The 25,627-nt window shown below is 40.2% G+C and overlaps 1 protein-coding gene across 7 annotated transcripts in view; it reads left to right on the top strand.

The window, feature by feature from the left end:
• Window positions 1-25,627, top strand: part of inpp4b (inositol polyphosphate-4-phosphatase type II B) — a 191,560-nt gene that overhangs the window by 136,109 nt on the left and 29,824 nt on the right. For all 7 annotated transcript variants that reach the window (XM_026171319.1, XM_026171316.1, XM_026171318.1 and 4 more), the window contains 2 exons: window positions 10,782-10,886; window positions 14,546-14,654. In XM_026171319.1, coding sequence (XP_026027104.1) covers window positions 10,782-10,886; window positions 14,546-14,654 — 214 coding nt within the window. The remainder of the gene's footprint in view (window positions 1-10,781; window positions 10,887-14,545; window positions 14,655-25,627) is intronic.

The following is a 25,627-nucleotide window of genomic DNA, read 5'->3' as shown; positions in this document are numbered from 1 at the left end:
TACTTCAAAGATGCTGATTTCATACTCAATGAATGCCCCAGTTAACCTAATTATGTGTTACTCTGAATGTTTCTTTTTAGTACTACTTACTTTTGTTGACCCAGTTCCAACTTGTTTAAAACATTTTTTCTGTTTTTCTTGAAATACTCAAGTTCTCATGTTAAACATTTGACATGTTTTTTGTGTTCGAATTAAAATGTGGATTTATGAGATTTGCAGATCATAGCATTCTGTTCTTGTTTACTTTTTACACAGCGTCCCAACATTTTTCAAATTGGTGCTATAGAAAACAAAATCCAAAGGTTTTGAAATTGCACATGGTTACAATAAAGAAGAGAAGTAGTTCTCTGGGAGGTGGATGAGTTTCCATGTTCAGGTCCAACATTCTTCCAATTTTTAAAACCACTGACCTCAGTGAACAAATCATTAACTGCATTCCATTAATAAATGACTCATCCCTGCTTGCACTGTTTACCAGCTGGTGAGTTAAAGGTGCAGTCATAGTCCTGTTAGTGTTAAACCTTCGCTACTGTCTGCAATCTCCTCTCTAAAATGTCAGCCATCCCTTTGGTGAAACGTTAGGCCTCTGAGCCTTCGCTTATGGGATAACTACAGCTTAAGGCCCAGAGCTGAGTGTTTAAGGCAGTGTCATATATCTGTGTGGCTGACAGTAAAGCCTACTCATTGTGGAGATAGCAGGGCAGGTGGACATGATATTTTTTCCATAATATCTGTATTAGGACAGCCATCTTTACAGTCTGCTCCCTCCAGGTAAAGATGTTCACATACATTTTCTGTTTTGCAGGTTAAAAATGAGGACCAAATGTTAGATAAACCACAAATTGGTTAAAAGAAAAGAAAGTGACGTCAGACATGACACACTTGTTTAAATCATAGTCCTGTCCAATGTTCCCTCTAAGCTGCGCACGTGCGCAATTGCGCACTGCTGGCACGGTCTCTGCGCACAGAAAAAAAAATCTAACCTGAATTGAAATTAAAATTAATACTTTAACAATTCTATTTTCCAGTGTTAGTCAGTGAGTGACTGGCTGCTCCCGTATGGGATTAGACGATGCCACCTTATCCCATAGTCCAGCCGCTGATGTGATTCACATTCGTATATACGCAGCTAATCAACGTCGTTGACAGGCTATGACAGCGTCCTTATGTGCCGACACCGGTGTTTTAGCTAGCAAAACAGCGTGGCTGATGTGGAGTGAAGCCACGGTAATGACAACGTGTACAACCATTGGAGATGGACAGACGGAACAATTGACGAAAAAAGTGTGGACTTTATACCAGTTTTTAAATTGTGTTGATTGGCCAAGTAAATCCAGAGTTATGATAAAAATATATCTGCAATGTTTGGTTTTCTTCCTGAATACTATCGTTGTTTATATTTACTTCAGGAAGAAACGATAAAATCAGCATTTTATCAGGAAAACGCTCGAAAGCACTCTCCACCTGTGAGCAAAGATGAAACCAAAACACACCCCCACCCTTTAGGAGTGACAGCGGTTTTGAGATGTGAGAGATTTGCGACGTTTAGCGCAAATCTTGTGTAGTTAGCATGTTGTGTAGTCAATAGTTTTGTTGTGCGTTCAGAACAATGAGGTGACTGCTGAATGTTAAGGTGTTACAGCAGTGATACATCTTCTGTTGTCAGGCCTGCGGGTACCAGGCTGTTGTTCTCCTTTATCTCATAGTGGACAGAAATTATTTTTTGGAGTGGCACAAATAATTTGTGTGGCATCAAAATTGATGCAGAACAGCTGATTGTTCTGTAAATAGTTTGAAATGGCTGCATTTTTAGGTAAACAGCTGCAGAAAATGTTGTTGTTTGCATAACTCAGTTACTTTTTTGAAGAAGTAACTATATAATGAATTGCCCAACGTTGGTCATTAAAAAAAAAAGAAGAAGAAGTTAAAATTGGAGTTCAACTTATTTTTACTTCCAATAGTGTTAACATACTACACAGGGTTGTTTTTTTTTTTTTTTCATTGTAAGTGGGCTAAAGCAGTTAATTAAAAGTAGTCTAACATAAATGTAAATGCTGTAATTTGATTATTTTAATAAACCATGTAACTTGGGTGGATTCGATGCTGGCGTGACCACAGTGCACACGTCTGCTGTTGCTCACAGTGGTCCAAGGGACCGCTCAGGGAGTTGGTGTGTTCGCTCAGACACATGAAAAATTAGAGGGAACATTGGTCCTGTCAGACCAATACCACTGCTCACACAGCATGTGTTCAATTCTCCCGTGTCTCTACAACATGGTGTCTCTCTGCATGGATTCAAGAAAGAAAAAAAACCTGCTGTCCTCTCAGCACCACAGGATCACGAACATGATCTGTCGTCTGTCATATGGACAGAAGTACACTGATCTGTAAGACTTCATACATACTGGTTGTTGGCTTTTTTTTAAAATGTTCATTTAGTTGTCAGGCAGACATATAGGATAATGTTCACTCATCTTCTGGAGGAACAAAAAACATAAATACAGAAAACTATTTAAAAGCTCAAAAAATTTGAGTATATAAAAAGAGATGGTAGCTGTGGATCTTGGCCAGTAATTGGTAAATGGCCTGTCTCCAAAAAAGTTGATTCTGTTCATCTGGACGTAGCGTTTTGTGGGAGAAACGTTTCGTCACTCATCCAAGTGACTTCTTCAGTCTCAGCTGACTGCAGGTCAGGTCATTCCCCAACTGTCTGTGAATGGTACTCATGGCCATTGATCAGTGGTCTTTGATCAGTGGGTTTTGATCAGTGGGTTTTGGTCAGTGGTTGTTGATCAATGGTCATGAGAATTTGCGTAATTAAGATTAAGGAACTGACCTCCCAGCCCATTGTTCCTTCAGTGGGCTGGTTTCAGTCATTATGCAAATGTACTGTTTATAAGATTGGGGAAACCTGCAGTCAGCTGAGACTGAAGAAGTCACTTGGATGAGTGACGAAACGTTTCTCCCACAAAACGCTACGTCCAGATGAACAGAATCAACTTTTTGGAGATTTACTTCCCTGGATGATTGAGAATGCATCAAGACGTAAATGGCCTGTATTTGTATAGCGCTTTACTAGTCCCCAAGGACCCCAAGGCACATTCAGTCATCCACCCATTCACACACACATTCACACACTGGTGATGGCAAGCTACATTGTAGAGGCGAACTCCCAACTCTTGAGCCACGATCGCCCCCAGGGGCCCGTTCTTCGTACGTCGCTTACTACATCCAAGATCAAATGACACATCCAAGACCAAATCATCGCGCTAACCGTGAGCTCGCTAATCCGGTTCTCCGAACACACCTGCTGTTGACGATTAGTACAGCTGGATGAAGTAATGTGAGATCACTGGGTGTCGTAAAAGGGGCTACACATCGATAGTAGAAACATTGATCGGCAACCCTCTGATTGGTCGGCGAAAATGTCGAAGGAGCGCGCTCGGTATTTTTCGGCAGCAGAGCAAGAACTCTTGATTGAGGGATTTCAGGAGTTTCAGAGTTTAATCAGAACGCAAGGGAACACTGCAAAGGCTGCAAAAGCAAGGAGAGAGGGCTGGCAGAAAGTTGCTGACAAATTAAACTCGTAAGTAATTTAATAATAACAATAATAATGGAGTGGATTGATATAGCACTTTTCAAGGCACCCAAAGCGCTTTACAATGCCACTATTCAGTCACTCTCACATTCACACACTGGTGGAGGCAGCTACAGTTGTAGCCACAGCTGCCCTGGGGCAGACTGACAGAAGCCAGGCTGCCATATCGCGCCATCGGCCCCTCTGGCCAACACCAGTAGGCGGTAGGGTAAATTTATTGTATTACACTATATTATCCAATATTATATTACATTATATTATGTTATATTATATCCCCTTACACATTAGAGCCACAACAGGACCCACTAGAACATGGGAACAAGTAAAAGTGGAATATAAGAATATGCTACAGAATGGTAATATTTATCACTTATATTGCTTTTCGTCTCTAGGAAAGAGACCCTGAAATAATCTGTTTGTTTGTTCATAACAGCAACCAAGAAAAGGGCAGAGCAAAAAAAAGACAGGTGGTGGTCCTGCACCCCCTCGTCAACAAGTTGGTTAAGTAAATAATACCCTCACGGGAATATCGATATCTCTCAATGAGCACACTGTCGCGCTGAGCAAGGATCCTGTCTATCCCGCAATATACGCTGAATTCTGAAAACTCTCCTTATCAATCTTGCACCTTCCGCAATGGGTTGCTCGCGTATACGGACAGGACATGGCTGCGACAGACTTCCCAAATCCACCTTCGCTTTTATAGCCGTGGTCTCTCATCTTGATTACACAAAGTAATTTGCAATTACTACTGTGAAATATGAATTACATCTGTAATAATCACATACATGTAATAGAATGTTAATAGTACATTTCCCTTTTTTTAGGAAATGACCTGTGTGAAATCAATAAATGGATCAGGTGCTGCATTATCTTTAGTTACATTGATAATATTTATTTATGGTGAAACAGTGGTGGAATATCGCTGTTGCTTTCGTATAAATGAAGCGGACATACCTGCGTGGCCGCGATCTAATCCTGTTTACATAAAGTGAACCTGCTCCCGAGCAGGTTTACGCTTACGGCTCTGTTGCTATGGCAGCAAGTCCCGGATGAGCTTCGGGGAACCGAACGATCCAAGATCACGCGAAATCGTCAACAATCTAATCCAGCTAACTTACTTAGCGAGGTACGAAGAACGGGCCCCAGTACTGCTGGTATTTAACCTTTATGTCACATATATCAGATGAGTAATTCACTGAACCTACAACAGTCACTAGTTACATTAGCCTGGTCCCCTGAGCTCCTGGCTGACAGAGAAGGGATAAGAGTATCCATCCATCCATCCATCCATTCGCTTCCGCTTATCCTTTTCAGGGTCGCGGGGGGCGCTGGAGCCTATCCCAGCTGTCATGGGGCGAAAGGCGGGGTACACCCTGGACCGGTCGCCAGTCTGTCGCAGGGCTAACACACAGGGACAGACAACCATTCACATTCACTCGCACATTCACACCTAGTGGCAATTTGGATAATCCAAATTAACCTATCCCCACAAGTTGCATGTCTTTGGATGGAGGGAGGAAGCCGGAGTACCCGGAGAGAACCCACGCAAACACGGGGAGAACATGCAAACTCCACACAGAAAGACCCCGGCCTGATGGTGGAATTGAACTCAGGACCTTCTTGCTGTGCGGCAACAGTGCTAACCACCGTGCCACCGTGCTGCTACTATGGATAGTAGGGATAAGAGTATAGAGTTAAATTGAATGTTTTTACAACAGTTTAACTTGATCTGGATGAATAAATCCTCATTAAAGGTTGCAGCATGATTGGTTGCATCATTACCTTATTAGATTGTTGGAAAACTAGAATATATCAACACCTCTAGGTGTTATAGCCCACTGACTTGGTGAACTGGTGAATCACTAATTTTTACTCTTTTAGGCTTCTAGAAATTTACAACATTTTGTGTGTTGCTGTGAAAATCTCTACTGATATTTGAGGTCCACTGAGCATATAGTAATTTAAAATAGAAGGTTTTTACAGGACTGTATGCAGCCCCCCTTTTGTCTAAAACATGGCAGCACTGCTTATGTTTAAAAAGACCCATCTAAAGAAATCTTTTGGAACAGTGTCCTTTGGAGAGACAACATAAAGGTGTAGATGTTTGGCCACAATGAGGAGTGAGCCAAAATTCCAACACAACAGATAAAATCATGAGTACTTTGTTCAAAGCCACAGGACAAAATTTCCACACGCCTCTATACAGTCCTGTGGAAACTTTGTCCTGTGGTTCTGATCCTTTAGATGTTTCATTCAGCAACATATTTAGGTCAAATATCAGTTTGCGCGTGTTGGGCTCATTTTATATAGCGGTAATGAAAATGTGTTGGCATGCCATGATGAGCTAATTTACTCAATTAAAAATGTCATTGTGGTGATATCAGAAATTAGCAAAATACAGCCTGACAGAACTGTTAAAACTCCTTGTGCTGTTTAGCTAATCCCTGGGCACCCTTCACACTATGATTGGCCTTAGGATTACACCTTTAGACATGTTGTGGAGGTTATATAAGCTCATAGTATAAAGGTAATAAAAGCACTATATGAATTGCTGAATGTCGAATGATTTACTAGTACGTAGTACTGACTGATTGCAGCATTGAAAACTGCTCATGCTTTGGTTTGCACTGTATTTTTAAGCAGAATGTATATTTAGCTAGAAACGGCATCTGTCTATTTTTTCACTTTGATAAAGGGCAGCAAATCTGCCACCTTAGTAAGAAGACATGATTGATTTCAGCGCTCATAAAAATACCAGCCACATCTCCAACGTCTCCAGCTGAGTCATTAGTGTTATCCATTTTTGAGACAACACATTTCAGCTTGAGTGGGTCAGCAGTTGCACCATTATATGCTGTAATTGAGTTGCAGTGAGTTTGTTTTCATCTCTGGCCTTCCTGCCAAATGATGTTAAAAATTTGTGGCGGGTTACAGGTTTTCTCATCTATCTTCTGTGTCAACATAGATCGTAAATAGTGCTGAGGCTCTGATTGTTGGCTATTGGTCTGTTGCCTCAAGAGTGATTACAGGAGGAGAAGATTCAGTACAGCTTAGTTAAGTTTTCCTAAAGGTGAGTTATGTTGCTTGTCAGATAGAAGAGTTGCAAAGTATGGTTTTAGTCATTATTCTGCAGTTAACACGCTATACTGCCACTCACACACAAATTAAACATGTTAAGTAAACAAATTACTGACACGAGCAATTTGTTACAATAAAATCATTCTAAAACATTTAGAAATTATGCCAGAATTTCACACTCTGGACATTTTTGGTGTTGTTAATATGACAGGAATGTCTTCGACTAACCAGAATATTTTATGAATCCCCTCCTAAATAAGGAATGTTTGTTTATCCTGTAATGCTGATACAAACTGCTGCACAGGAAAGTTTTTATTCTTTCCTGGTGGGTTTTTCCTGGGGAAAAAAGTCACTTCCTCTGGCTTAAAGGAATGTGATGATGTGTTTCCCACATCAGCAAAAGTAGGTTTGTCTGCCCACAGCCTTTGTGTGCAGACAGACTATTAATGTGTCTCAAGAAGCTTGGCATTCATCGACACATCGACACACAAATTCTGGAAAAGTCATCACAAGACAAGCCTTTGCGATATTAAATATAACACTGCTGAATAAAAACACCTGATCGGCCTAATGCTGCAATTGCTTTTATAAAACAGAATGAATAGATGCAGCTTCTCATTTAAACACTCTGAACCATAGCAGGCAAGACCCGACGGTTCAGGCTGTGTGGAAATGGCCCTGAGATAATCCAGCACGTAACAACAAGGTGCAGGGTCTGTAAGTGTCAAGGTCAAAATGGGATATGCCCTCCAGATTGGTTGAGGATGACTGAGCTAAGATCCTGTGGGACTTCTTGGTCTGTCTGGAAGTTGGTCCGTCTGTATCTGGAAGTCATCTGGTGGACAAGCAGAGGAAGGCGGCTGTAGTGATAGAAAGCTATACCACATGACAGCAACGTGAGGGAGAAGGAACACGAGAAGTTCGAGAAATACCAAGGACTCAAAGAGGAGGTAGAGAAGCTGTGGAGGGTGAAGGCAACAGTGGTCCCCGTGGTAATTAGAGCACTCGGGGAGGTGACCCCCAAACTTGGCGAGCAGCTCCAACAACTAGCAGATTCCAGAAACAACATCCAAGATCTCTGTCCAGAAGTTTGCAGTCATAGGAACACCAAAGATACTGCACAGGACCGTTAACCTCCATGCCTCTGGTAGAGGAGCCGAGCTTGAAGGGGATATATTTATATATTTTATAACTCAATTACTTCTACTTGCAAAGATTGCAGTGCCTCTTTTGCTCGAGTGTATTTGAATGCTCAAAAGGCTAATGACCCCTGTTGGATATGAGCAGCCAAATTGAAGTGTCAGAAAATGATTTTGAGCTTAAATATGAGCCAAAAACAAAGAATGTCATTTGGCAGGAACATTTAATTGGACATTTTGAACAGAGTAGTGTTTGCAAAGGACATAAAGTACTGTGCTCAAAGCATTACACCATAAATTAGAGGTTATTGCAAGGTTGCAAGTCAGCTGATTTTGACTTTGCTGGGTTCCAACTGTGTGTTAAACAGTCTTGATGCACATTAAAAGGTAGGGTATTTTGGTTTAACAGTCCAGTCCATGATGGTGAACATGAAAGAATTAATTACAATAATTTCTTCATAGCTTACAGTATTTTAAAACTGTATGATTACTTTCTGACATTTTATTTAAAGGTTATTGTTTGTTTGGGAAAATTGTCCTCTCAGTTATCTTAAAGTCCTGCGAAATGTGAAACTGTGCTCTATTTTTGGGGCTGTATTCTGAAGTCAGATTCATTAAGTGACCAATTCTGACGGAGAACGAACAAATGTCTTCCGTTTATACGGCATATTGTAGCAATTAAGTTGTAAAAGTCCCCGCATCCGTAGAGGTATATCTGAATCTGCACTGCAGCCACTTCAACAACTTCTAATTTAAATCGATTTTAATTTGCTTTGTATTCCCTTTTGTCACTCAGTCGTGCATTAAATAGATCTCAAGTCACTGAATTGCGCAGGGGTTTTCTTTTCATTGGTAAATCAATCAAGAGAACAATTGATCATATATTTAACTTATTATCTAATGCTTCCTGCCTCTGTGTCTTTGTCCCTTGCCACATGAACTGATGAAGTGAAAAGCCGTGTAATGTAATGTGGTGTAGCTGTAGCAGACAGTAAGGGCTTTCTATAATACAATAGGCTGACAAATGACAAGGCTGCAGACATGATGAACCACTTTGAAACTCAGATATATGGTTTAAAAGTAATAGAACACCGTTGCTTCAAATCAAAGCACATTGAATACAGTTTATGGTGTAACACAGTGAATAAGCATGAAAACATCATTAGATAAAATCAGAACATTCTTCACAGTGACACAGCTTTGCACTTTTCAGAGAAACACTTTGTATTTGCAACGCCAAATATGTTGGAATGTATGTGGTATATGGGTTGGGGTTTTTTTTTATATGAAAGACTCAAAAGGAAGACCAAATGACTAATATTGCAGAAAAAAGATACAATTTGCTCAGGGAATGTGGATTATACTCTGACATTAAGAGGAGCAAATTAAAACAGCTGAAAGTTATGTTGCAGGACATTATGATACAGTCACACAAGTGAAGACAGTGATTGGAGAACATTATTTCGACTTTATGCAATGAACTTGCAATCTCACTGCCTTTGAAATGGCTGCTTTGAGGACGGCACTTACACTCAGTTGCTGTCTGTCATGATGATAAAATGGTCAGTCTGCTATCAGATGGCACTTGAATAACAAATATGTTGCTGTCTACATACACAGACATTCACGTTAACTAATTATATCAGCACAGATGGACTCAGATTGATTGCTACATGTTTGCAATCTTTATGCATGTGTATACAGTGGTCCCTCACTATAATGCGGTTCACCTTTCACAGCCTCGCTGTTTCGCGGATTTTTTTGAGTGCAATTTTGCTTTTTTTAATTTTTTTTTTTCACAGCGCATTGTGTTCTGCATCCTAATTGGCTGTAGACCATTGTCAATCAATCTCCTCCATGCCGTGTCTCCTGTACAGTACAGAATGCGTTCACCTTGTAAAATTTACATAAATCTTCGATCGCTAGCAGTGTGACTCTGAAGTGCTGCACTGTATATTTGTAAGTTTTCTCCCCAACAAACACTACAATGTCGACGAAACGTTTTGCACCGTCAGAGGCACCCGTGGGTGCTTTTGGTTTCATTCTATAATACTAAACTTGTTTTTCTACAAAGGTTTGAACTTTGAGAGTGTTTAAACAGGAGAGAAAAGTGTGAAAATGTTCATGCCTGTCTTATAAAAGTGTATAGTGAGGGGTTTTACAGCCTTAAAACATCTATAATAATTGTAAAAAATAAAGTTGGCTACTTCGCCGATTTCACCTATCGCAGGTTATTTTTAGAACGTAACTCCCACAATAAACCACTGTATTGGACAGTGATTATTATTTGCAAACCTTCAACTGCAAATTGACTTTTCTTAGAGTGACTGTTGTCAGTCCAAATCAGACTGCCACTGTTTGGAGATAGATTGGCTCCCGTTGGCCAATCTGTGTAGTTACCATGTGATCGAATAAGGTTGGTGGTGTTGCACCTTAAACTGCAGGTGACCAGTTGGTCACCAGAGCTACTTGCAATCCGTTTCTAACAGATTCAACGCAGTCACCAGTTTTTCATAGTTGCATGGAGTCAGCCATCCTGCTTTTACTTTAGGGTGATGGAGCCATTAGAAACATGGCAAGATAGGCCAGCATGAGACCTTTTGGACTGTATAGCCAGAAATCCTCTGGTCTTCTGAGAAATGTAGAAATAATGATATATCCTGATGCAATTTTTTATTATTTGCATCAGGATATATCATTATTACACTGACAAAGACTGCACACTGGTCAATTTAAATGTATGTAAACGTGAAATAAATACATGTTAATTTAGCAAAGAACTCGGTGTCTTCAATCATTTGTGTAGGAAATGTATCAAAATTTGGTTGTGGTTACTACAAATACCCAGCATAACTTCTACACAATCGCTTTTACAGTACAAGGATTTTTTTTCTTCTTTCTTCTTCAAGATCTTGACCAACACAACCTGGTTTTGTGACATATACTGTTGTTTATGTTTTCAGGTTGCTCATTCAAGCCAAGCTGCTGCAAAGCTCAAAAGTCTCTGGAGTTTATTCCGATAAACCTGCACACCCAGAGGATGAGGGTGACATGCCCCAAAAAAACAGGTACTGCACCTCTGACTTGGACTTGTTTTAGATTCATCATTGCATGTATTGTCTTCAGACGTCCTTTCAAGAGCAATTAGGTTTTGTGTGGGAGAACAGTTTAATTCTAAGTGGTTCTCAGCTCAAGCTGTGCACAACGTAACTTCAAACACGGTATGGAAACATTGTCACCTACTGTGCTTGACTTCTCCATCTGTCTGAGACACTCAGGGGGCTCAGACAGGGAGGTTCTAGGTCATCATCCAGGCTGAAAGGTGAGAATTAACTTGGCCTAAAAAAAAACAGACAAAACACTAATTAAGCCCTTTGCGTTTTTGTGGAGTGAAGGACTAGGCTGTCTCTTCCACTGCTGCTCTGTTGCTGGCAGAGGCTGTTTTTGCCCTGGAACTGTCTCAGCATATTAAGGCAACTAACTACTTCCTGATGATCTGTGAATGGGCTCCAGTGCAACTAAACAACAGATGATTGATGGAAAGTTGAAGACAGGCAAACGTTGAAATACATATCAGTCTTTCTTTAAGGCTTCTGATAGGACAAAAAAAATAGTCAAACAGAGACATTATACAGTTCTGCGACTTTTTATCTAAAAATATTAATATAAACTTTAGAGACACTATTAATTCCCTTCTGTTGGCCCAATTCACACCAGACAGAGATGCTGCAGCTTAAGTGTAATGCAGAGTTTACACAGCTTCCACTGGTGTCACAATGTTAAGTAAGTAATGTTGATCCGCGGTGCAAAAGTCTCAATCCATCCATCATTTCTTTATATTTTGCTTTCAAGAAGCCAGACTTTCTTGTAATTGTAGATTTGTGTATGATAAGCCATCTAACTCTGACATATTGAATCAAAAAATGAGGCATCTAACTGATGAACAGACAACTTGGCACTCCTAACAGCCTGCTGTAAAAACACATCATTTATTTAATTTCTTGAGACTTATTTCATGGCAAACATAACGTGGTTTGACAGATCTAAAGTATCATTTTTGAGACAACAAAGTGATTCTCAAATAACTATTACACAAAAACCTGGGATGGCTCAGCGTGGTGTGCAGTGTGTCCTTAAAAAGTTTGAGGAAAGTGGAAAAGTGGAGGGCAAAAGAAGATGTGACCGTTTAAAAGATTATCTACAGCAGATTAACAGTATCTGAAAGTCATGTCCTTAAGAAAGGACAGGACATGACTGGGAAGAAATCCACCAAAGACCCAGATTTTACACAGGACCTGAGAGATGCACCTGCACATCAAGAAATGAGGGATGGTATTGTGAGTTTTACACAATAACACATTGGCTGAGAGATGTTTCACCAGTCGAATCGCTAGTCAAATCAGACTTTTTAAAGTGCTTTAAAGCACAAAAGTTATGGAAATGTGGTTTTCAGTACTTTGGTATGATTTTACAACTAATCCAAGATGGATGCAGTAAGCCAAGGAAACCATAAAAACGTAGCCTTCGTCTTTCGTGATACTTTTAAGAAGCTCTATTTTAAGTATAGAGCTTCTACAGTATGTATCGATACAGCAACACGACTGGCTCATGGTTTCCAGTTCACTTGCTGATTGTCTCTAATTAGCTCAACATGTGCCAGCTTTCATGCATGTTCATCAGTGGTTATCTGATGTGAATGGTTAAGTGCAAAATTAAGACAGAGAGCCACTGATGAGAAGATTGTCTTTAAAAAATAGCCATCATTTCTGGGTATTAGGCTATCCTCGTGTTTTAATTTATTCTAGCAACCTTTATTGGATGTAAAATTCATTTTTTTCCCTTCAAATTTACTTGATTTGAAAAGGCAAAAGAAAAACCACAAGGAAAGAAAATGATTGCAATCAGAGAGGCACAGAAGACAATGAAAACTGGTCCATAATGCAACTGAGTTTCAGTTTCAACTACAGTGAAGAGCTCTATTTTTCCATTTGATTTTCTGAAGTGATGAAGTTTGGCTATGTAATTTACTCAACAATGCAAAACCATTAATTTTCATTTTGTCTCCCGATCGTTCAGCAAGAAAAGAAAATAGGGAGGAAAGCAACACTTCCAGCTCTAAACAGTATTCATTTGTTTTACTGTGAGTGGCTGTCTTCTGCCTCTAAAATGACAACTATAGAATATTTCCAGCCTAAATGCACAGCTCGGCAAAGCTGAACTGAAAGCATTATTCAGCACTCATTTAGGTCGAGTAAAACAATGCTTTGTCATTGTTAAAAGGGACTGTTGAATGGGTTAAGCATGGATTATAACCAATCATCCTGACTGCCACAACCAGTTTACTCTTTCCAGAAAGCCACTGTCCTCTCAGTATAACAGCTTGCTCCGTTGTTGATTTATTGAGAAACGGTCGGTGTGTGAAAAAGAGCAAGCAAATCGAGCACAAATTGGTCATTGTGCTTGATGTTCTGAAATCCGCCATTGCTTTTCAGTATACTTCTGCTGGGGGGAGAACCAATTAAGGGAACTTGGATATCTGAAAACTCCAGGGGCCAGACATGTGGCAGTCAGGGAGTGTTATGGCCAGGCACCTCAATAATTAATGGAAGAAACAGTGGGTAGTAGCAAAGCCTCGACATCAAACCACTATTGGTCTACAGTGGTGTTGTCATTTACTTCTCTGTGGCAAGACTTGCAACTGTTGTGTCATTAATTTGTGTTTTCAGCCTCTTTTTTTTGGTTAGAATATTATTGTGGACTGTTGTTTTCTCATGGGCGTTCATTAACTGACCAAGCACTAAACCACACCAAAATATTCACCCCCCCCCCCCCCCCCCCCCATACCCCCTTCTGTTTTTCCTGCTTTAATTGACAGTTTCAGCCATTACTCATTCAAATCAAGCCCTGTTCTAAGCACCTCTGTGCCGCCTAGCCGTCTGTGAAGTGTTTATTTACTTATGACCCCGGTGTGCAAATTGAAAAGAAATACTGTGACATTGGTTGTCCTTCCAGGTTAACGTGGGACCAGACCAAAATAAAGATGAAAAGATGGCAAGAAGTAGAGCCAAGCATACATAGAGATAATTAGAGGCTGACAGATATGAGATTTGAAAAAATGATTTCAATACCGATATTTGGTGACGAAAATCTGATATATTGTTTTTTCCTTTCACAGAACATAAATAGATTCTCTTAACGTTGGTTATGTGTCGTTATTTATGATTCCTTACTAAGGTAATATGACAGCGCTGTTTAAAAATTATTTTGCTTTATTGAAACTCACGTGATTACTTGTTGCCATTTGTTGCCAACATAGTTTAACAAACTGTTCAACTTCAACACTCATAACATGCTTGAAGGGTGTTTCTCCCATCTATTGTTTAATTGCTAATTTTTCATTTATTGGCCATTAGATATGGAGGTCGGCATATTTACATTTTTTTTTTTCATATTTTAATTTGAGCTGAAGCCGGAAGACAGCCGACATTAGTCATTCCTCATGTCTGTGTGTCTTGAAATTACTCTTATTAGCAGCATTTCCATCATTTCCGTGAAAAATCCTACTTGAAATTATATTAATATGTAATTTACTTTGACAGGATTCATTCATGTTCTCAGTTTTCTCAATTCGGGGTCCTCCAGTAACTCCAGTTTTGCAGGTTCTGCCTTTAAAAAAAAAAAATCTGTATCTAAAATGCTGTGAACTCAATTTTCTCTCTCTTTACAGATGCGTTTTACGACATCGTCACTGTTGGTGCCCCAGCTGCCCACTTCCAGGGCTTTAAAGGTGGTGGTCTCCAGCGACTCCTGAGCAGATATGAAGCAGAGAAAAAGAGGTACAAAATAAATGTTTACACCATGAAGGCATAGGTACCTGAGTGATTTAATCCAGGCCCATGTTGGAGGAACTGGCTTTTATTGACAAAAGAATCTAACTTGGTCATAATTAATACTGGCAAACAAATTTGTCCCTGGCCCACAGACTTTATTTTCGGAGCCCCATACAGTTACTTACAGCCAAGCTATTGCTGAAATTAGACTGGGACTCTACTGCCTCTGACAGCTCTATTTGACTTGAGGCAACAGGCGTGATGGAAAGGGTTTGTTGAGTCAGAACTTCCTCTGCACCTGTTCTTTTTCCTGGCAAGCATTTTTCTTCTTCCTAAATATGTTCGTGAACATTGAAGAGCCGCTTTTTTTCTGCAACTTCCCAGCTGCCAGCTGCAGCTCGCACTCGAGTTTTAAGGTTTCAAGAAAGGGGGAAATTGTCAGCTGAGTTTATGAGCAGCGATAAAACTGGTACTACACAACGATGTTTGGAGTGCACATGGACACCAGTTGTCAGATGGGTCTGCAGTTAGTCTGCAATAATCCAGCCATTGTGATGACCTCTAATTTTTCTCATAGAACCAAGTCCTTCTTCTAAAACAATATGAATTCTTAAAAAAATATTTGCTTGGAGTATAAACTCTTTCTAATATACTGCTCTTTCTCAAATCAGTGTTCAACCTAGAAACATTTTTAGTGCCTTTCATTGACAAACAGGGAGATTTTTATATTTTTATGTTTTATTAAGTTCGGTATTTGGCTGTGAAGCATCTCTCTGCTTCATGGCTGGATGGGTTAAATGTGTCTTGTTTGCTTTCTTCACTGACCATCACTGCTAGATCTTCAAATCCTGTCATGGTGCTGGGTCTGTGATCCAACGTTCGTGTTTGAATCTTTGAGTTTTGTTAATTCACGATTGTTTTTGATTTTCAAAAATTGTTAATTAGTTCCCTTTACTGTCCCCTCCCTGTTCCCTTAGTCTCATCTCAGGGCTCAACTCAAGTCTTCTGTGTTCAGTTACTCTCATTTTCATGTTGTTTATCTTTTTATCTCTCAGTCCTTTTCTCATTGTTTCCTGTTTTATTTTGGTAATCTCTTATCCTGCGTGCTTAGTGTTTAGTTTTTGCTTTACTCAGTCTCATTTCCTTGAAAAGTTTCAGCTGCGTTCCCTGGTGTTTTCACTTCCCCTGATCACCCTCCTGTGTATTCATTGTTGCTATCTCCCCTAGTCCTTTGTCTGAGTGTCTGTTCTTCAATCCCTTGTGTCTCCCAGCTTTAGTTCAGCAGTGTTGGGACTAACACGTTATTAAGTAACACGTTACAGTAACTACGTTGTTATTGTGGTAACGAGCACGGTAACTAGTTATTATGCCAGGAACGCGTTAGTCGTTACTGGGATTTAGATAGGGTCGTTACTCGTTACTTCGTGTGGTGGCTATCGCGGAGCTTCCACAGATTCAGTAACATTAGCAAGTGGTAGAGGCCAGCAGGTGGATGAGAGAAAACGGACACAGAAGGAGGAGAGACCCGAGGTGGCCGCCGGTCCAAGTGTGAACTGAACTTCAGGTAAGAAGTTATGACCTGCAGTCTCTCTGGGTCAGATATAAACCAAGTTTAGGTGGAGTTTATTTTCGTTATTCTGACTTTTTCCATACTGCCTACTAGCTAGCATGACAGAGTTTCTATACAGCTGGGTGGGTGCTATGATGTTAATGATGTTGAACTTTATTTTGTTCATAAGGTTAATTATTAGAGTTGCCAACCGTCCAGTAAAAAACAGAATCGTCTCGTATTCAGAGAAAATATTACAGGTTTCATATTGAGGTGCAAAGGAACACAGTTTGTCCGGTACTTCAGCTACAATGAAAAAGACACAAAGCTGGATTTATTCTGTCATGACGCTGCAGCTGCCTCTTCTCCTCTCATTCTCTCCCCCCTCCCTCTCCTGTTTCTACTTCAATCATGAAACTGATCAATGATCAGCTGATCGGCTTTTCTCTCTTGTTTGTTTATCGCCCACTTTGCGCCAGAAAGAGGGAACCAGGAAATGTTGCGTTAAACAACAGCAGCACGTTTAAGCTTGATCAGCTGTTGTTAGAATTTATTTAATATTAATTTCTAGTATCAGCTGATGTTTGCTGGAGCCACAGCTGTAAAGCTGCTGGTCATGATATGGTTTGGTTATGTGGTGAGAGGGAAACGTGAAGATGAAACCAGGAGATGTCCTTACTGAATCATCAGAGCTGTGATGGAGAAACAGGTTTACCTTTTAGGTGTCATGAATGAGTTGAAGGGAAGTTATGAACTGTTTCTGAGAGACAAATAAGACCAGGATCCTTTTCTAAGTAGCTGACAGCTGGTAACTGTGCAGGGGCGGATCTAGCAAAGTTTTGCCAGGGGGCCAGGTAGGGCATTAACAGGGAGAGGGGGGCACAAAGAAATACTTTTCTTTCTTATTCTCATTTAAAATGTCTAGCTTTTATTAAATAATTATCTGAATCTTACAACAAACGATTGATAGATTGATACATATATACCATCAAAACAGTGTACATCACTGTCACAACAGCGTTTGTTTTCATTCAAAGGCTTTATGATTTTTCCTATAATGGCAGGCTGGTCTCTAGTCACAATGCCCGGGCTGATTTTTTGTCCCAGTCCAGCCCTGTATGCAGCTCATCTGCAGTCTGGTGTTACCTACATCTTCCTATTCGGAAGGCAGAAGTTCTGAGTACAATCGAAAGCACCACGACTGCAGTTTTTGTGTTGGATGTAAAAAGCGCACATGACGCTGTGACGTAGGCTAGAATCATGGCAACGGTCAATGACGGTCCAGGCGTGGGATTTCTCTCGTGGAAATATGCACATTATTTTTTTTTTCTATTGGTAGGTGGCACAGTGCACTTGTGGCAAGTAAGCAAGCTAGAAGACTGGCAAAGTTATGGAAGCAACACATTAACAAGAGAATTCTGAGTAAAACCAAAGTTACTTTCCCTAGTAACTTTGAAAGTAACGAGTAACTTGAAGTAACTGAGTTACTTTTGATAGAAGTAACTAGTAATGTAACTAAGTTACTAATTTAAAGTAACTTACTCAACACTGATGTTCAGTAAGTGGAAGATTTCAGTTTTCCTTCTTATTCAGTTTTGTTTTGTACACTGATCATCAGCTTCGATAAATTCTCGAGTTTCCTGTTTAACTATGCCTGAGAACCCAAAAGCAGAATCTGCTTTTGGGTTCTCACTTTCAACATTTGACAAATGACGTTGATAATGGTATTATGCACACACATACATATATAAAACTGAAAATGCCCTCAGGGGCCAACACATGCATATGAGTCTCTCAAACCCGAGATCAGCAGTATCCTGTAAATGTTGCTGTCTTTGCCTTTTGGATGCAGGATGGAGCTATATGTCACTGAGGTTCAGTATGTGGTCACTTGAGTGATGCCAGATGAAATGAAGGGTGATTTTTCCCATAGCTCCCCATAGAGTGCAAAGTCATTACAGACCATGCCAGATCCAATTAGTTACAGAGTTTGCAGCTCAAGAAAAGGGGGAGAAGCAAGATTGAGAGGGCTGAGGTATGGGTATAAAATGGATAAGCTGAAGGGAAAATAGTCGCGGCCCTGTGCTGATAATAAAAAATAAAGAAAGGGCTTTTTTTACGGTAAAATGCACAAGTGAATTTGCTGAAGATGGTCAGTTTTATCTGCTAGCATGAACAATGATAATGTTAGCATATTTTCGAGAATCCACTGAAGTGAAATCATTCACTTTGAATGAGAGATTAGACTTCAGAAATAATTCTCTGGGGAGACACAGCTTTTTGTTTCATATTTGCCTTAGCTAATGACTCACTGTAGCTTAAATTTTCCAATTTTCCGCCTGGCTACCCGACTACGGCCTGCACTCAGCCTGCATGTTTGACCTGGAATGTAGTGATTTGTCAGTAAAAACAGGAATAAACTCAAATTCTCCAAGTATTCACTCAGGCCATTATAACGGACGTGCACGCTTACTAAATGGCTGAAGGACAGGAAAGACACTTATTATTTTATTGTTCGGTTTGCCTTTATTGTGCACACACCAAACATCAGACCAACTATTTAGCCTAAAAGGACCTGATGAGGCTTTTTGTGTGTGTTAATGCGAAGTACTGTTGCTGTTTCTAAGCAAGAGTCCCTTAATTGCACTGTAAGTCAAGCCTATTTCAGCAGAGCAAAGATTCATGTGCACACACACACTCGCGCACGTGTTCATTATACTTCTTCCAGTATGCCTCCTCGGCTTTCAGAGGCAGCCTTTTGTAATCACATTTGATTAAAAAGGGAACAATCGGCGAGATGTGAGACTTGGCTATTCAATGTGATATTAATTCATCAAAGAGAAGATGGAAAAGGATTGAGAAAGGAAAAAAGGAAAACCTGAGCACAGAGGTGTTACCAGGAGGGCAATAAAAGAGCTATTTGTCTTTGTTCCCTGGACACTAGAAGAGAGAGACGGGGGGGCTCTTTCCAGATCCATTAAAAACCTGCACTCGCCAAACTTGGCATTGGTCAGAGTACGCAATGTAGTTTGTCTCTCAGGATGGGCCAGGAAAGAGTTTAATCAATAGCTACACTTAGTATTCCTCAAGGAATTTTGCACATGTACACACAGAGCAAAAGCATTTATCTTTCATTAATGCGTGCAGTCCCATTTAAATGTCTGTTTTAAAAGTCACTGGGTTATCATCCGTTTTTAATTGAACCCTGTAGACACTGGTTTTGGATTTTACATTACCAATTATTCATCTAATCTGAATAATGATGCATTTTTCTCTGCATTTTTTGGAGACAGATTCAGAATCCAAACATTGTCCCCTGTTTTTTTTTTTTTTGCCCTGTCTAGACTGAGGGAGACAGTGTGGCTGCATTTTACTGAAAGAAGGAGTTGCAACATAAACGTGTAGCTGGAACTTTTGTTAGGTCAGCTTTAGTTAGTTGGTGCAGACTTTATACAGCAGAGGTTCTCCCAGTATGTGTCTCTGAATTCTGTCCACCGTAACTGAGAGGGGAAGGAAGCACTGTCATTTCGCGAGGCCTCCCGGTCAAGCAGAACTGCCGAGTGACACATTTCAGGGACACAGAGAGTGGGTGAAACTCGCACAGCCTTAATAGAGTCTCACGGGGCTGATGTTCAGATTTAATGTGACTAGCAGCATGTTGTCCAACAAAATAACTTCCTCCCTGAATTACTGTGTGTGGTTGAGGGACAGGACATTGGCAGTGGCTGGGACTCCATGCTGATGGGCAGCAGCTTGTTAGTTCTTTGCCTGTTCTGGAGTCAGCCCGCTCCAGGTTGTGTGGATGATGGTGAAGGATGCTGGCAGAAGCCTTGAGGCTTCTCTGGTCACAGATCAGGGTCTGAAAGTGTCTGAATCATTAAGTAAAGTTTTGGCTGTTATTCTGAGAACCGCTCTGAGATCAGTGCCCAGTGGAGGATTCAACAACAGATGGGAGATTGGCGCTTTAAAGAATCTCATTTGAGATCAGATCTTCTAGCATGTAGCTACAGAAAACTGCATATTTTTACTGGGCCGTGAGGCAGTGGCCTGGTTTAAGGACCGTGATTAGAGCATGCTGTCTAAATGACAGAGGAGGCTTTGGCAGTCACCTGAAGTGCTCCAGAGCTCTGTGCTGACGTAGCTAAGTTTTACTCCTGCTGGCTGTCAGCAGGTTAGGGTTAGCTCTTCATTAATTTCCTCTACACTATTAATTAGCCATCCGTTGGAGGTGCTTGCTTAATTATGCCGCTGGGCCCAGTGGTTTTCTCTTTCTCATTACTGTCATAACCAATTCCTATTGATCAGATGGGAAAACCAAAGAAGTTCACCATGGACAAACAAAGAGTTTTAGAAGCATCTTGTCAGGCTTGGAATTTCCTCCTGAACTAAAGTTAGGGGAAAAAAAGTGGTGTGCCATTTGTGTCTGAGCATCTGGATGAGCGAGATGCTGCTTGTCTATGAAAAGTGAATCCTAAGAATGGTGATAATTTTATGAATGAATCAATGTGCAGGTGTAAAGCGCACTCAAGTGTGCCGTGCTTATTGTGGGAGTGGCAGCACACCTTCGGTATTTTAATGACTGGTGCAGGGCGCACCGAGAGTGGTGAGAGGTGGGATTAAAAGGAATCCATTATCATACATTATCAGTGAGTGTGTTAAAGTCTGGCAGCAGTTCTTTCTGAAAACATTTCTCTTGCCACAGTGCTGTCTGTAAAGGAGCCTTACCTGAAAGGAAACCAATATTCACAGTAGAAGGAGACATGTGAGTGCAAATATTGTCCGATGCAGACGTACCTCAATAGTCAGATGAATCAAATTGTTGTTTCCGACATTTTCATTTCATTGTGTTGACGCCACAGACCACAGCATTTCCATTATGAAAATTATGAAAACTTAACAGCAAACTGTGTAAGAGTCAGCACAAAGCAAACCCAAAAATACACATTAAAAGCAGAGAACACAGCAGTGCAATGCAACAAGACACACTGCACAATACAAAATGAGATACAAGATAGAGCACTATAAAACAGGAAGATAATTATTTGACTCCATAACTGATCCCAGTTTTGTTTAATATGACATCCAAATCAGTATGCAGTTTAAGTTCTCTTGATGAAGACTTCCTCATGTTGAAAACAGAGAAAAGCTTGTTTTAATCAGACCAAATTTCCATACTGAGTAAACATTTAAATTTTTCTAGATAATAAGCCACAGCATTAAAAATAATGTTTACACTGTAACTTTCAAATAAATGACAATGCTGGGGATATAAAGTATGAGTAATACCAGGATTGTAATGTTAAAGCATCAATCTAACCTTATTATAATGCACACACCAATGCTCTGTTGACTGAGTAACTTTCATCCCTTAAAATACTGACCCTGTACATATTTAAGAAGAAGAAGAAGAAGAAGAAGAAGAAGAAGACCCTAGTGAAGCAGAGTTAAGCTTGTGTCCAGAGACATCCACAACCATCTGGCAACCACCTATCTTTAGAGAAAATAAGTATCCCCACATCAGTTAGTGAGTGGTTGCTGGATGTTGATTGTAGATGAAATCGATTGGTCAGGCTCTAGTCACATAAACATAGAGAGGTTAGCATGGAGCATGTCAGCTTGTCTCCTCTTGCTAGCTACTTCTCCAGCAATAGCACCAGTGTGCAAAGTGTCATAGAAACCAGAACCGGAAATAAAAGTTAAAGTTGCGCCTTTTGAAAAATGATGGCAGCATTGAGACGCAGCTTTTACTTTCAAGTTTAACATTCTTGCTTCTGGGTTGCGTCCCACTTTTTCAAATTTTACAACTGCTTCGTGACAGTTTGCAGACAAGTGCGCTTCTTCCATCCTCCAGGCCACAGACTCTGCTTTACAGTGCACTGCATAAACCAGAAAGCACGGCAACTCTGACGCATGTAACTGAAGTCTCGCATAGTGTAGAGAGTTAATAAATGAAGGTCAAAGGCTGTCATGAATAAAATATATATATATATATATATATATATATATATATATATATATATATATATATATATATATATATATATATATAAATCAAATGCTGGAGAATTTTTTTTTGTACAACTGCATCTAAGATTTTTAACTTTCTTTGATAAAATAGGCCAAAAATAAATAAGCAGCACGTGAACAAAGAGAGTTTGTGAGATAAATGTTTCCAATATTTAATATAAAAAAATATCAAATTCTCGATGGATCATAGTCAGGAGGGGGCTGTGTTTTGATGTGTGCATGATTGCTACTATTAACAAATATAATGAGTCCCAGTATGGAGTATAGTACAACTTCAAATTCAGATACTACAGTTTTGGGGTACAATAAGTGGTTCTTAATGGAAAATGACAGGTCTACAGGACTGCATTTGTTGGTTTAGCGCAGACTTTCCCAAAGTGTGGAGCCCGCCACCTGGGGGGGGGGGGGCGCAGAGCCGTTGCAGGGGGGGCGCAGTATGAAGGGGGGGGGGAAAAGAAAAAGCAAGGCTTGGACACTGCTAGCACGGCGCCTCCACAAACACAAAGCAGGAGATGAAGCATCGCTGAATATGTTTCCAAACCAACTTCATTCTAAGCCAAAGACTAGAAAATATGGTGAAGCGTGTTTTCCCTTTGGTTTCACCTGCACAAGTGCCAAGGTAGGTCTCCCCTGCTTAATTGGTTTTCCCTTCGTCGGGAGCAGCGCTGGGCTCTTCAAATCACGGACAAACAGGATCCCACATTCTTGATTTTTAGTTCACAAACACTTGTTGTAATGACTAACTACTCCTGACATTTTGGAGATGTTAGCTCTTTGTACAGTAAAGTTACAGCGGGATTACAAATAACATCAGGCTGATCCTGCCACGATTTGTTCCCCCGGTTCAAATCACGGACAAACAGGATCCCACAGCTGTTTAGTTTTTTAAAGCCATTTTGCACAGAGAGGCATTTTTTTGAAAAATTTATTGATAGCAATGTTGAATATTATTACACAGGAAAAAAAAAACAACTACACCTAAAATAATCACACCGTGACGCCTCTGCCTTTCTAAATGGAGGGACAGTAACTGCGTGTATATATGTAAGCGTGTAAAACCTGCAGATAGAGACAAAATAGAAAACAAAATAAGATAGAGACAGAATCTGCAATCCATCTCATGTAAACAATAACGTGGCACAAACGTAATACAAAAGGGGGCTAGCAAAAAAAGTTTGGGAACCACTGGTTTAGCATAACATGCAATCATGAATTTCAGTGATGCGTTGAAATTGTATGACACATGCATATTATTAAAAACATAACAACAGCAAAACTCCCACTCAGTTTATCGAAAAGTCTCAGTTTGTCCCTTTGAGGGGGAAAAAAGAAAACCAGTTCACTTGAAATGCTTCATGCATTACTGTATGTATGGAAATGTAAACTAATGAGTCTCTGAGGTCTGTAGTCATACACATAAATATTCATGAAATGCATACAGTCTTTACAGTTGGGATAGTCGCTGGACAAATGACTCATTCATGTTGTGAATTTTAATGAACACATTAACATTCTCTTCTCATACTGTTTGGAGCAATTGTACACAAAAGCAATACTCGATGTAAAAATATTTCCCAGTGGCACTAATAATTCTCTTATTAGTAGCATCGAATCTTTTATTTTCTTTCCCAATTAATTTCTCACTTCTTTTGTGAGGATTAGATATGATGTTGCAATGCAAGTCTCGCAGACATAATAGATCAGGCATTCAAAACACTGATAAAATGGCAACAAAGGTAGAAAACATTAAAAAGTTTTTATTGGAACCAATTTGAGTCAAACAGAAGGTTTTGGTCAGAGGGAGGATTTTATGAGTTCGGTAGTATCGGGTTACACTGTGCATACACTGTGCATTTCTGTCATCCTTTTGCTTTCTTGGGATCATGTTTAAAACACCTGGAACACAACACTCCAAAATTACATCAAAGGTGGAAAACGCACCCAGGGCTTGAAATGACACATCCTCCTGTGCTGCCCTTTTGCCCACTCATTAAGTTTCACAGATTTGCATTCACAGATTTATGCTGTTTTACCTTTGCACCATTTGCTATCTTGGTAGACCTGCTTGAACTGACAGCCATGCTGATGAGGCAATTAAAGTTCCTCGCCTTAGCCGGCCTTAGAGGGGATCAATTCTGTCCTCTAGCATCAGGTGGCGGGTCCCAACATTCATTATTGCCTGCAAAGGCTCCCTAATGGGATTGGATTTGTTCTTATGAGTCAACAGGGCTGTTATTGAATCTGAGTTGCTGAAGCAGTTGTCCTCTTCCTACAACTTTCTCCTTTGCCTCTTTTCTGAAGTGTCTTTGTTGTTGCAGTCCTGAAGGATTTTCTTTTTGGTTTCTCTTTAGTTCTGCATAATGTACTAAGACAGATGTAAGCTCACAGGGGATGAAAAGGTATTACAGACTTTACTTTGTTGCAGTAGATTATTCACTTTAAGAATTCTGTGTGGTGCATATCATAGCGTTTGGTGGTATGGTTGTGGAAGTGGGGATAATAGAAGTGAGTAAGTAGTAATGTTGGGGTTCTGTGTGGTGTAGTACTTCACACAGTTTTCCCTGTGTCTCCATCTCACTTAGTGATTGCTTTGATTAGCTTTAAGCTTGTGGGTGGTAGTCCTCCAGGGGGCTCATTAGCTGTAATGACAAGGCCAAGAGTTTAAAGTTAGCCAGTCACACATAGTTGGTAGCTGGTATCTACTACGGCTAATTTCTTAAGGCCTTCAGCTTTTCACATTTATTGATACATCAGGTAACAGAGTTTCACACAGGGCAACATGTAAAGACCCAGTTTCTTTCTCTCTCTGCAAATTATTAAGAGCGCTACAGAGAATTTTGTATTATATTTTGCCCTCTTTGTGTGCACCCCTCCCTTCATCTCCGTCTTTTCTTTTCACTCTCTTTCTTATGTCAATTATGCCTTAGGATGTGGCTCTGGGGTCTGGCCTACATAGAGGTTTGCACTCGAAATTGTCTCGGAGGGTTGCAAATGAATGCCTCGCTCCACGCTACATTTGATGGCAGGAAGTCAGCAGAAACTCATTGAAAGTCACTGGAACTTTACCCGAGGAGAATGTTTGATTGGAGTGATTTGCCCCGAATCTAGAACTGACAAAAGGTGTTTTTGTCTGCGATTAAATAGCTCCCTGGAAATGAAAAGAGGATTCATTATTCATAAAGGGAAAATGGGTTGACATTGGACTACAGGTCCAATTTGACAGTTCAGGCTAAGTACCTGGAAAGTGTTCCCTCTGACACTTGCATAGTAGCAACACGTACTGAAATGTGCTCGGGAAAATGAGTGTGCCGAGACAATATGTTTATAGTCAACACAGTTAATTGTTTATTAATTAACCTCAACATAGAGATGATGATCCCCCTGAATAATGTACTTCTGATCA

This window comes from Astatotilapia calliptera, chromosome 6 (genome assembly GCF_900246225.1).
Source record: "Astatotilapia calliptera chromosome 6, fAstCal1.2, whole genome shotgun sequence".
In the NCBI taxonomy this organism is placed as follows: Eukaryota; Metazoa; Chordata; class Actinopteri; order Cichliformes; family Cichlidae; genus Astatotilapia; species Astatotilapia calliptera.
The sequence above is the reverse complement of the archived record's forward strand: the minus strand, read 5'-3'. Positions and strand labels throughout refer to the sequence as shown.